The sequence below is a fragment of the Seriola aureovittata genome, chromosome 5 (assembly GCF_021018895.1).
Source record: "Seriola aureovittata isolate HTS-2021-v1 ecotype China chromosome 5, ASM2101889v1, whole genome shotgun sequence".
Taxonomy (NCBI): Eukaryota; Metazoa; Chordata; class Actinopteri; order Carangiformes; family Carangidae; genus Seriola; species Seriola aureovittata.
Window position 1 is genome coordinate 17620154 of NC_079368.1, and position 13797 is coordinate 17633950.

Sequence of the window (13797 nt, forward strand, 5' to 3'; positions counted from 1 at the left end):
GGACATATTCTCCACCCAGGTTTACTGATTCTTTTTTTAATTTTGTTTTATTATTATTAATCATAGTTATGTCATTAGCAGTAAATGTTGATTATTGATCCACAGATACAGACACGCTTGTATCGTCTTTGCTGTTAATAGAAAATACTTCAATCAGGAAAGTGTTTTGTTGATTTTGCTCCTGTCTCGTGGCTTTGGTTTTAAAAAGCTGATAACACACGTTAAGGTCACAGACAGACGGCTGGTAGATTATTCTTTATATTTATCACAGCGGCTGCACAGTGCGGCAGCTCGTGGTGCTCACCGCAGGTCGGAGGAGTTCCTTCATCAGATCTTTTCTTTTCTTTTCAAGTGTTTGTGTGTTTGTTGAACTGTGACAGGCTTTAAGACGTTGTTTGTCTGCAGTGTTATTTTATGAGCTGCTTATTCTACAAGTGAGAAATAATCAAATCTGTTAATTAGAAATTAATCCCAAATGATAAACGATGCATGTTTTATTCTCTGTCATTTCTCATTTCATTTTGTACTGAATATGTGAACAATTACAAATAAATTTCTCCTCTTTTTAAACCTTTATTCTGAAAAATACAGAATATACAGTATTGTCTTTTTTTTTTAAAGATTAAACTGTATGAAACACTAAATCTTCAGATATGGGAATGTTTTTTTTTCTCTCCCTCTAATAGAGATAATTTATGCAGCCTGTCAGGGCAGGACTTCATTACGTATGTGGTCCACGTTTAATAAATCCGTATGTCAATAATAATAATAATATTAATAATAATGATAATAATGGATCTGGTGACATCCAGTGTTCGTTTATGTATTATATTTTTATTTATATATAACAGCCATATTTTTTATATTATATTATTTTTAAATTAAATTTCTTGTATACAATTGTATTTAATTAAGAGTGACTGTTGGCACTATTTGAAATTTATGTTTCACATTAAAATAATCAAAAATTAAAAGATTTAAAAAAAACCTAGATATTTGGAATTTATACCACCCAATTATATATTACCCAATTAAAAAAGTAATATTGATCTTATTTTATAAAAGCAAAATAAAGACGAATGACGTTGATTATAAATAAATTATATATTTCAGCTCCAGTTGAAAAATAAACAAAAAATCTAGGAAGGCCAGAGTTGAAAATAAAGCTATTTTATTGTCAATGCATTCAACATGATTAGATAAACTATCAAGTAGTAAATTTCCGCAAAAGGAAGAAACACTGAAACTATTCCCCACTGACACAAAATATTACACTTTGTATTTCAAATAAAACAAATTATTTACATTGTAATGTATAGACTGCATCTTAAATCAATATCATTTAATATTACATGCACTCTGAAATATAGTCTGACATAATATCCCCAATTTTGTGTCCATATTTAACGTAGACATGAAAAACCTTGCTGCGTTGTAAACCATGACGTGTGACTACATTTGTATTTCTTCTCTATGTTTTGCATTTATATGATATAAAATACAACTTACTGTACATTTACACATATTTAAATCTTCCCTTATTCTCAAACTTTTTAAGTGCTTCATAAATAGATTCATTTTTGAAGTCAAAACGCATTTGCATACACCCAAAAACATGACAATTTGTACAGGGGAGAGAAAGTAAACCGACCAAAAAGGAATTAGAAGATTAAAGTCCAAAGTGAAAACAAGTGCAAAGGGTGTTTTTAGTATTTTCATGTGGCCTATCTCCAGTCGGAGTGCTTAAATCCAGGCGGGGTCACAGTCCCTCTTTGTAAAAACAAAAGCTCCTCCCTTGTCAGTCTTTAAAAGTCAGTTGTGGGAGGTCATGTGACGTGACAGGTGATGCCGCTCCCGGAAGGACTCGTTGCAAATTGGGCACTTGAGTTTCTCCTCACGCCGCCGCTTGACCAGAGGCTCCATGGCGTACTCCTTTTTGTGGTGAGACCGCATGTGGTAAACCAAGTCCGAGGTCATGCGGAAAGAGGCGTTGCACTTTGCGCACCAGTTCTGCGCCGGCAGGCAGAGGGAGGTGAAGGAGGGCGGCAGGAGGGTGAGCGCCGAGGGCATTTGAAGCTGGATAGGTCCCGAGTTCTTGGGCCAGAAGGCGGTGGCGTACACAAAGGGGTTCTGCTTGGCCATTCCGCCCGGCACGGGGCAGTTGGCGCCCAGTTCTGCACCCTGCAGCTTGGCGGCAAGGTGGTCAGCCTGGTAGAGTCTGGAGGAGGAGATGGTGTCGCCCACCGCTGGGTGGCAGTCCAGCAGCTTGGGCGGCATCACAAGCGGTGAGATCTGGGAGAAGGAGGAGCGAGATGGCTGACTGAAGGCGCTCTTCCGCTCTCCACCACTGCCGCCACCGTGCTGGCTGACGGAGGTGAACGCGCTGCCCATGGGCGAGGTTTGGGGCGGCTGGGTCTCCGACAGCACCTGCCTGATGTTAAGGTGCTTGTCCGACGGGTTGCTGCTGGGACGACCTCCATCTTTGTTTTCAGCGTTGGAGCTATGGAGGTTTTTGCTGTGGTGTTTGAGGTTCTGGGGTGACTTCTTGACCTCGGTGAAGGCGCTGCGCTTGCCCTCGCCAGGTTCTGTGGAGCCCAGTGGGGAGAAGGCCCGGTGGTTCTCCTCCAGGCCATACACTCCTCTGTAATTCTGTGCAGACGTCGCAAGCTCGTCTTTAGACTTGGTCGGAGGAAGGCTGGGCCCTCGGCACTCCCTGTCCTCTATTTCCGAAAACTTCCTCTTCCCCGAACTCTCGCTGCAGATCTCGGCCTCCTTGTCGCTCGGGGGGCTGGTCCGGTTGTTCTCTAGATCCCTGGCCAGGTTGTGAAAGTCTGTGGAGGGTTTGTTGGTGTCCGGGGGGGCGCTGAAGCCGTCGGAGCGGCCCAGCTTCGGGCTGGTCCTGGTCGGGGTTGTGTTTGGTCGCTCTGTGCTGCTCTCTTTGCTCGGCTCCTCGTCGGCCCCCGTGATGCTCTGCAGTCTCTTGGTGCATCGGAACCGGAGATGGGCCAGGAATGGAAACTCAAACTGGAACCGCTGGCTGCAGTCCGGACACGAGTAGTGGGACGAACCTGGGAGGAAGAGAAAGATGGAAATTAGATCGTCCAGCATGTATTTGTCCTTGGAGCATCATTATATCTAAATATGCAACAATACAAGAGATTACATCCCAAATTGACCAATTAAGAAACCAATTCCAGAACAAATGCATTTTTAAAGAAGCTTCAGAGCTAAAACGTTTGTTTGTGACCAAAATGACACTGTGATCACTGTGGTGGTTAGAGCGGGGAGCCATCGCAGCGAGGGTATGAGCTCACCTTTGCTCTTGGCCGGCGCTCTGCTGGAGCTGAGCAGCAGCAGGTCGATGAGGTCTTTGCCGTACCAGACCAGCAGCTCCTCGTCCTTCTCGATGCGGCGCAGCGAGCGGTAGAAGAGCTGGCCGTTCTTCACGTAGGCCTCCAGGTTCTGCTCCTCTTTGTCCCGGGCCGACTGGACCAGCCGCAGCCACATCAGGCCCTCTGAGGTGCTGTTGGCCGCCGAGGTGTCCACCTGTTTGCAACACATACAGACACATTTAGAGACACAACAACCACAATTTAATGAACAAAAATACAATTTCAGGCAAATTTCCTGCTTAAAAATGTTATTTTTCATATTGAAATAAATGAAAATCAGACCAAATATTATTAACAACCAATAGCTTTTTTTTTTTTTTTTTTTTTTTTTTCCTTTAAAGCATTTTCACCAGAAATAAAATCATGCCTCTGTATTAGCAGATCCAGCTGTAGCTGCAGAAATAATAACATGATTTTCAGTAAATGGCTTGTTGGAGTGAATGGTCTTTTTTATTTAATTAAAAAAAACAATCACATAAATCTACCAGCATTATATTATTGGGGTATTGCTGCTCATGTATAGAAATATATTTTTAATTCAGCTACTTTCTGTATTGCTGCAACATTTAAAAAATAATAAATAAATAAAAAAAGCATAAAGACTGAATACAGTGGATTTAAGGCCTGAAAATAAAATATAAAAAGATGATTAAAATGAAAAGTGAAGAGCTACTCACCCTGAAGATGTACGGTGCGGTGCGTTTGTCGGTGGACTTCAGGGCGACGAAGGCGATGCTGTCGTACAGCGACGTGTGGCTCAGCACACAAGGCCCGAATATGGCGTTTTCTGGGATGTCGCACGTCGTGTAGACGCTGGTGAAAATGTCCGTGAGACACTGCTGCACCGCTTTGGCGTCCCCATCCCACACCAACTTCTGAGAGCTGGACTCCTCCATTTCACACTGCGGGGACACGGGAAAGACACGGAACCGTCAGAGACTCCAGGAGCAGAAGACACTCCAGGAGATCCACAGACAAATACACCGTGATATATTTAAAGAGAAAGAAAAAGAAATTTTGTCTTTTTATTTCATTTTCTTCGCTTTTTTTGTTTTTAAATCAAGCTGTAAATTTGCACCTAAACGTGTGTAAACTGGTAGTTTAGTGGTGTCACCCTCCACTGTGTCTGCTGATAGGAAATAAATCTATTCCTAGACAGATTGGCTAAACCAGATGTCGAGGGCGTCGTTTGGGAGCCTCTTTTTTTTTTTTTGCCAGGCTTTCTAATTAATTCAAACCCCGTAATAAGTTCATGACTGCTTCACCTTCAGCATATTGATGATTCGGTTTCCCAATGTTGTCAATTAGTGGAGCAAATAAAGAATTAAGCAGATCATGGTTCACCAAAAAATGGCAAATATTAATGATACAAATTATTACTATATAATAATACGAATTATTATTATTCGGCAAATAATAATACTAATGCAAATTATTATTATTGTTATTACTGTCCAGCTTTATTATCATATATTTGAAAAAATGTAAAGAATTTGAACTTTTATTTTTAATTATTCTTAATAAACTGTCGATTACGACTGTATTTGCCTGTTTTCATTATTATTATGAATACCGACATTAATATTAATATTATAAAACATTAATACGATCATTAATAGGCCTCTGCGGGCTGCCTGTGCCTTGTCTCTGCAGCTGTAAATGTCATGATTGGCGGATTTACAAACGATAAATTCCTATAATATTCCTAAAGTGACTTGTAAAGCAGGAGCGATTTCATAAAGACGTGATCTTGCTTTATAGGATGTTTTTTTATTATTATTATTATTATATATTCTATAGAGTTCATATTTATCTCATGTCAGGAGTTTATAGATTTGAAAGTGACATGTTTGAGTGCTGAATGTCGTTTTATAGAATCGGATAAAAGGGTCTGATAAAAAAAAAAAACACAGAGAGAAAGAAAGAATCAAAATCAGAGTGTCAGTAGCTGTGAGGTCTGTGCATGTCCAATGAAGAGAGCATGTCCAATGGGTTTCAAGTGGACTGTCAAAGTCAGTGATTTCATGTCAGCCAACCTTTCTCTCCTTTCTACAAGCGGCAGCGTATGTCGCCTCATTACCATAATCCACCACTTTCCCCTCTGAGACTGTAATTAAAGCAGCACGACCAGTTAATTATTTCTTTTCTCCCTTTTCTAACCTCTGAATGTGTGTGTTTAGACGGCTGCGGCTCTTTCTCTCGCTCCTCTTCTCCTCCTCCTCCACCTGCACCTCCTCCTCCTTTTCCTCTTTCTCTGTCGTTCAATTCAGCAGAAACCGAGCGCGGAAACCTGCACCTGACACACATGCACGTTGAGCCGTGAATTACACTCACTGAGCAGTGGGGAAAACATTTAAATTAGATTTATAAAAGGCTAAAAAATAAATTAATTAAATGGAGCTGAGCGCCGCCAGCTCTGCTCTAATTTACTTTATTTCCTAAAGAATTAATTCCTACATTGTTGAAATAATATTATTACTGTTGCATTAAATATTTTTTGACACTTAACATTACAAAATAATAAATCACAGCTCTTCACTGTCGCTTTTTTTTTTTTTTTGGGCCTACAGCACGAGCTTGTCTCATTTTAGCCATTTGATTTTTAATTCCCCCTATTAACAGTTTATCACGTGTAATGAACCACTCAAACTACTTCTACCGTGACGCAGCTTTTGCAAAAAAAAATAAAGCAAAACATTTAGCAGAAAAATAAAAAAAATAAAAAATAAAGTAATTTATAGTTGAGGTTGAAGTTTTATTTTTCCTGTGCGCACAATCGGGAGATAACCGGGGTTTTGCGCGTCGAAGCGAAGCAATTCAGAAATAAATAACCCGATATAACCAACTACACTCATCATACTAATGATGACTAGAGGGAAGAGACGAGCTTTTCATCTGTCCATCCACGATAATCGACTACACGCGCAAAACGCGAGACTCCTCGGTTTTAGCGTCTCGCACAGATTTTCTTTTCAACGTTTGTTTAATAAAAAGGAGGGGAAATCTGATTTAAAATAATCTACAATAGTTAATACAAGTCTTTTTTTTTTTTTTTAATCCCGCTGATTTGGAGCGTTTATATCTCCCTAAGAGGCTCAGCAGCAGCAGGAAGCTTCTCACTGGAACATTTTGCGCGCGGTGCAGCGGAGAGCTTTTCCCGAACTGGCTCCTCGCGCTGCGCCCGCGAGCCCTGAACGATTTGTTTTCCGGCACCGCGCAGAACACAGAACCGCTTTATGCTCAAGGGGTGAGGGGAGGGACACACACACACACACACACACAAACATCACTGGACGAGGAGATAAAGCCTCATGAAACATCCGCTGAACGAGCCATGTTTCGCGGGCACGGGCTCGCGTGAGAGGAAAGAGGAAAGAAAATAGGAGATAAAGAGCGGAATGTTTGCACATCCACAAACTGCAGGAAAGCAGCCACCCTCCCATTCAAACCCACTGCGGGTGGGGTTAGGGGGTGAGCAGAGATGTATGTGTGTGTGTGTGTGTGTGTGTGAGAGAGCGAGAGAGAGAGAGAGAGAGAGAGAGAGAGAGAGAGAGGAGGGGGGGTGGGGGGTAGGGGGGTGTTTAACCCATCTGCTAAAGCCGTGCCAGGCTGAAAACTGTCCTAAATCAGCGCTGGGACTGAACTGCGGGTTTTTTTCCTCTTTTTCTTTCTGCGCCTCTTTCAGCGCGTGCAGGTTGATGTGTGGCTGCATGTGCCGCGCAAAACAAACCCAGACCCACCGTCCCCATCCCCTCCCTCCCTGCCTGCCTACCTCCCTCCCTCCTTGCTTCTCTCAGAACTATCCACACCACCACACACCCGGCTCTGCATCTCACATCAAGAAACCTGCCTTACCTTTCCGTCGATGAGCGGGAACAATAATCCACAAGCAAATCGTGAGCGATGTTGCGAATCAAAACCCGGGGAAAAAAATAACACAAACACACGCGCTCACCAAAAAAAAAAAAAGCCCCGAAAACAAACAGGGGGATGAGGTGAGGCTGATGGAGGTGATGGAGATGGTGATGCGCTCCCGGTCTGGTCCGTAGTGTCAGTACATCCCCCCCCCGGTGTGGTGAAAGTGACAGTGCTGCTGCTGCTGCTGCTGCTGCTGCAGATACTCGCCGACACTGGCAGTGACCGAGCGGGGTAGAGAGAGCTGCACGGATAAAGGGAGAGAGAGGGAGAGAGAGAGAGCGAGCGAGAGAGAGAGAGAGAGAGAGAGAGGCGTGCAGATGGGGCCCGATGCTCTGGCTGACTGGCACACCGACACACACTTTTTGTTTGCGGCACATAATCTACCCAATGAGGCGTGTCACTCTCCGTCTCCTCCCTTTAACTCTTCACTGGCCGACTGTCATTTGATGCGATTTATGGACGTGCACGAGGGATAAAGACCCCCCCACCCCACCCCATCCCGCCGTCACCCCCTCCCATTATTATTGTAATTCTAATCACAATAGTTGGTGGTTGTATTACAATAAAGTGGCATTTAAGGAGTCGGATGTTATGGGGAAAAAAAGTAAGGAATTAAAATGCAGCTTCAGATAAATCTTCTTCTTCCTATTATTATTATCATTATTGTTGTTATTATCCGTATCATTATTATTATTATTATTATTATTATTATTATTATTATTATCAGGTCCTATCAGTAGTAGTACAGTAGTATTAAGGTGTCACGTTAAACCACAAAGTGAACCGCGGCACTTTACGCACAGTGACGCTGATGATCTATTTAAATATATGCTAATTGGACGGACTTCACTTTGTGGTTTTAACCCGCATCTCAAGTACTTTGTGGACTCGGAACAGGACCGGGGCACCGCGGTGCTCGCTCTCCGCCTCCCCGCCGTGCCAGCCGGCTCTACACGCGGTCAGAGCGGCTGAGCATCCCGGGCAGTGTCACAGGCAGCGGACCTCTGCCTCTGCTTGCTCTCTGTACTGTGTTCAGGCTCATTTAGGGGGCGCCAGTGTATAATTTGCATCGAATGAATGGAGGATATGTTTGATGGAAGGGGGAAACGAGAGCTGCAGGTCAGGTGCAGCCCAGCGCTGATATTGGGAGATTTTTTTCTCCCCCAGAGTTTAAAAACTACACATTTCTTAATACTTAACTCTACTGTAGGCTTAATTAAATGTGTCTTTAGGCTTTTATTTTCAAATTTTAGATCAGTTGTGTTATTTACATTTCACTTAAAGACTGAAGAAAGAAAGAACGTGATGAAAACAAGAAAATGTTTGCGATGATTCACAAAAGTTGATGATGTTAACTCACCACAAAGGTTTTTTAAGTCAAGTTGAAAGATTTATAGGCCCCATTTTCTGTGTGTGTTTGTTTGTTTGATGCATTTTTAAATGCAACATGGACAAATAATGACCTCTTTTTGAATAAAAAATAAAAATCAAGGGCCTGTGTGTAAAAGTGTAAAATTCTGTTTTGACACATGAACTGCAGGAAAAGTCAAAACACTGAATAAATGATGTCAAAATAATATTTATCAGTTATTATATTCAACTAAACATCGCAAATCAATGTGTCAGTTCATGTGAATGAACTCACTGTCTGAATTAAGTTCAACTGACAAACAACCACAAATCAAAAATCTGTGATACAAATATTTCATCAGTGTGAAAAGACACTTTTGTTAGTTGTGCTGGAGAAGAAAAAGAATATAGCTCAATACATGCACAGGAAGGGTCAAAGGTCACGGTCAGCTATAGAGCAGGAACCATAAGCAGGAACCCAGCAAAGTTCCTCAGAAAGGAAGTAGCCTAATATTTCAAATTACACTTCTTTTTTTCTACTTTTGTCTTCCTCCTTTCAGAGGTGAAGCAGGTCAAGTTGAGCTGAGGTGCAGATCAGCTGACGCCATCCCGACATGGACCCGATGCTCAGAAGTCAAATCTAGGAGAAGGAATAAATTCGCTCAAATTACACTTTCAATACAAAACTGCTGTTTGTCATCTCACACTGTGACTGGATCAGTGTGTTCATGGATTTATGCTCAAAGTTTTCCCCCTTGTTAATGCAAAATGTGTTATGATACAACACGTCATTACAAAATAAAAGTATCACTGGCTCCTGAGAAAATGGGGAAAAAAAATGTAGAAACTTTAGATTTCAAGATTTAGATTTAGATTTTAATTTAAATTTCAGGGCATTTTTCATAATTCCACATTGAGATAATTGTCAGAGCCTAATTTCGACATTAAAAAAAAAAAAGTATTCATGCAATGTGAAAATACGAAAGTGAGAATTTTTTTATTCAGGGAAATTTATTATTCAAGTATTTGTTAGTATTTATTACAGTTTTTTCCCCCTTTTGACCTCTGCCCTATAGTGTGGACCAGTTCTTTTTTAATTCTAATAAAATTAACGATTTTTGTTTCTCTGCTCTTTTTCAATTTTGTGTTAAAGTTTTAAAGTTTCAACACTGAAATCAAGAGAAAGAGAAGAAAATACAACAAGGACGTCAGAATATGTCTGATGCAAGAAATGTGAGTGAAAATGAGAGGAAAACGTACGTGTGTGTGTGTGTGTGTGTGTGTGTGTGTTCGCAGAGTGAGAGAGGGAGTGTGTGGTGTTGCTGGGAGGGTTTGTATTTGTGTGTTTGTGCGTTTGTGTATCTAAAGACAGAAGTGTGACCGTGTATCATCTGGATAATGTGACAGCTGTGTGTTGTTTCCTGAACACCACTCCCCCTTCAGTCCATATTCACATGTCAGGCGGACACCGGGGAGAGGCCGCGCAGCCGTTACTCTCATATTTCATTTTCAGAGGAACGGAACGTGTTCACATAGAGATGACTAAATAAATAAAAGAGTTTTGCTAATCCAATGAATCTAATCTAATGAATTCCACGTTTAGATGTGAAACAAAAGAAGTTGAAATGCTCGATTAATAAATGACACATTGAGAAATAAACTCTGCATTTACAGTTTAACTGATAGTTGCCTCCATTAAAGTCTTTATGTCCTAATGGTGGCTTTTACGTAACATGAGCTAGGTGCTAAAGGTAGCAAGCTAACATTTGCATGTTAATGTACATGTAAGTGGATATTTAGCATTGATCATTTTAGCAGGCTAACATTTAGTAAAACTCACTACTACGTTAACTTGTTAACATTAATTATAGTAGTGTGACAACTTTAGCATGCTAACATTAGCATTACAGTTTTAATAGCATCTCACAGTTAGCATGTAGTATATACATACACGCTAAGCTACGTCTAAGCAACGTCACTGTCCTGTAGCCATGAAGGAACGATAATAATAATCGACTTTCTATCCTGGCACTACAGATACTTACAACTACTGTACGTAGCCTTGGTCATGTCCTCTGAATCTCCCAGATTTCCCAATGGCATTCTTATGGAAGGCCGTTCCGTCAGTCGCAACAACAACCAGGTCAATCAGAGCTTTGTAGGACGGATTAAGAATATGGACGTTTTCTTCCTGTGTCAGAACCACAAAGATAACGACAGAACAATGAGAACACTTTACAGGACGTTGTGAGTCAAATTAGAGACATAGCAACTCTTAAATTCTCATATTTTATCGATTAACATGACAAAATATACATTAACTGCTCTTAGCAATCAATGCAGGAGCTTTCACGTCAACTGGAAATGACTGGAACCAGCGAGAACAACAGAGCGAGATCCAGGACAATTAGCACAAAACTTGTCCAACTGAAGATCTTATCAGGTCAGATTACCTGCTGAATAAATACTACATGAGGAAACGCAGGTTGGTGCCCACGCCATGATTAATTCACCGTCATCATGTAGCATCTTGTGGGAACAATCTTGTGCTCATCAATGCCCCACCGTCAATTATAGAAGGAGTTTCTGACAGGACCATAGTTTCACCGTGGATCAACAGGCGTTCTTGAATATTTCCTCACAGAAACCCGCAGCAACTTCTGAACTAAACTTTATGTTTAATCTTCTCCTTGTGATGCAAAATTCTCTACTAATGATAAGTTAATTCCCCCTCCCTCTCTTCCATTCGGCGCGTCACGGGGACGACAACAGAAGCTTCTGCAAAATGGATTTCAGCAGACAGACACTGGCAGCGCTGCATCCCAGACGTATTGTCTTCCTGTCACCGCTTCTCATCAAATATTAGGCATGTTTTGTGCTTCAGAGGAAGAAAAAAAAAAAAGCAGCTCGAGAGAGTAATGCATTGATCTTCGATGGGTAAACACATCACAGGAAAAAAATGCAGTTATTCACGCAAACGTCAACGTCCTCAGCTGTGGACATGTTGACAGTTATTGTTTCCAACAAAGCTGTTTAATAAATCTCCCTCCACTTTGATACATGGAGTTGAATATGTTTTTTGTTTTTTTTAAACGGTCAAACACACCTGTACACACAGATACACACACACACACCCACACCCACACACATAAATAAATAAAATAAAAGATTTGTTCCTTCATAGAAACTGCTTAAATACTTCACATCTAAGCTTTGCATGAAATTATGAGATTATATCACCCACTCTTTTTGCACCTGTCCTACCTGCCTGTCCTGACCTACTATGACTGATGTGCCTTAGTCATTAAAGTCTGTAGTTGGACCAAGCGGCTCCCACTGTGAACGCACGTGTCTGCATGAATGTAAAGCAGAACTTTGCTGAGAAACTGCACAAGTAAAACAAAATAAATTAAAAATCCACATATTGTCGATAGTCTGATACTGATATTTAGGATACTGTTAATCTATGTAAAAGTTGGTGTGGAGGATGAAGAAGGTGTCCACTCATGACACGAAAACTGGAATAAACTTCGATATTATTGCATTTCTCTGATGCCATATAGACTTTATCAGGGTTTATGTGCCTGAAATAATGTATTACAAATAAAAAGGAAAAAATAAATAAAAAGGTCTGAGATGTAAAGGACTGAAATATAACAGACCACAGTCCAATTGGGACAGTGGTCTTTTATATTTCAGTTAAAATTTTTATCCATCACTGGAACAGGCTGGTGTTGTAGCTCTGACTCTCGTTTGTACTGTTGTTATCACAGGAATTTAAGCTCATCTTACTCAGGTTGTGTTTGACATCATTTCATATGTATTTTATGCCATTTTATTTGAGTGTGCGGGGTCTAATTGTGAAACCAATAAATAATAATAACCTGAGAAATTGTCTCAAAGGAGAGACAAATGTTGTGTACACTCCTCTCATCATACGATACCGTTCTTAATACTTCTTATAACCAGGTGTGAGACTTTTGCATGTATAGCCCTGTGTATTTATCAGTTTTTGTGTTTCTGTGAAGCTCCTTGAATAAATGACGTAGGCAGGAGCTCCTTATTTATACTGGTGTCGTATTGTGTATCACTAAAAATAAAGTTGTCAAAAACAAGAGGGAGTTTAACAGGGAGTAAAGTGAGAGTAAGATGAGATGCTATTAATGAAATTTTGCTTAAAAATTTGTCTTATGTAGACACAGATGAGTCACTGTCTTTTTAATATATCAAAAACGAATCACAACCATTTCCATCATGTGAAACCGTTTAGTGGCGGCAAGATTTTAAGAAACATACATATTCCTGCTTCACAAAACTGTGGATTTTCCCCAGAGGGGAAAAGAAAAGAAAAGAAAGAAGAAATCAGTCTGGTAGAACAGCCCACATGAGAAGTCATTTCATTTTGAAGGGTCATGAACTTAAAATGTTGGAAACCCACTGGAACAAATTGTTGAGTGTTTATAACGTGATGACAGAGCGAACAAGGGAGTGACTTTGGACTCGGGCCCTGCATCTCTTGATTATCTATCAGTGACATCATCACTGTTCAGATGAGTCAACGAGAAGGACCCTGGCTCCGAGTGGAGTTGCTGTAAACACGGGGGGAGACGTAGCGAAGAACGTCCAGATTCCCTGAGTGACGTGGCGGCGGACGAAGAGAGAGGACAGAGAGACGGGACTGTCGGTGCAGGAGTCACTGCAGACCTTCCAGTCTCCTTCCAATGGAGGGCAGAAGAGGAGAGGGAAGAGACAGGCAGCCACTCTGAGGCAAAAGCAAAGAGGAAGTGTGGGATGTTTGTGTGTGTGTGTGTGTGAGTGTGTGAGTGTGAAAGAGAGACAGACACACACACACACACACACACGAGGAGACAATCCCTGTGATAGTGGAAGAGGAATGTGAAAGCTGTTCATGTGAGACAGGGGAGGGAAGAACAGGCAGCGGTAAAAGACCTCTCTGTGTCCAAGAGGTTTTGGCTCATTTCATCACACATTTATATAAATAAATGTCAATCCGGCTCCTCGGTGTCAGTGACGTAACACAACCGTGACTCTAGCCAGTTCTGCCACTTCAGGACGGCTCTTAAATTTGCTGTTGAAGTCCTCGTCTTTCACACGGGAAGTGATGTGATTTTGGGTT

General features: G+C 41.3%; 1 protein-coding gene and 1 long non-coding RNA gene across 3 annotated transcripts; both read right to left on the reverse strand.

Annotated features, from left to right (window-relative positions):
* Nucleotides 1-1154: 1154 nt before the first annotated feature.
* Nucleotides 1155-7652, reverse strand: prdm8b (PR domain containing 8b). Of its 2 annotated transcripts, none has more exons than XM_056375310.1 (4): nt 7248-7652; nt 4070-4294; nt 3315-3546; nt 1155-3068 (listed from the first exon to the last, which is right to left on the reverse strand). In XM_056375310.1, exons 2-4 carry the CDS (start codon nt 4286-4288, stop codon nt 1813-1815), a joined length of 1707 nt encoding a protein of 568 aa, XP_056231285.1. In that variant the 5' UTR covers nt 4289-4294; nt 7248-7652; the 3' UTR covers nt 1155-1812. The 2 variants fall into 2 exon arrangements, with proteins under 2 accessions (XP_056231285.1, XP_056231284.1); XM_056375309.1 differs by lacking the exon at nt 7248-7652 and adding an exon at nt 5553-6861.
* A 1221-nt stretch (nt 7653-8873) lies between these two features.
* On the reverse strand, nt 8874-11773 carry LOC130169093 (uncharacterized). Its single transcript, XR_008827789.1, has 3 exons — nt 11114-11773; nt 10706-10851; nt 8874-9300 (listed from the first exon to the last, which is right to left on the reverse strand). It is a non-coding gene; the product is annotated as an uncharacterized LOC130169093 (long non-coding RNA).
* Between the last annotated feature and the right edge of the window lie 2024 nt (nt 11774-13797).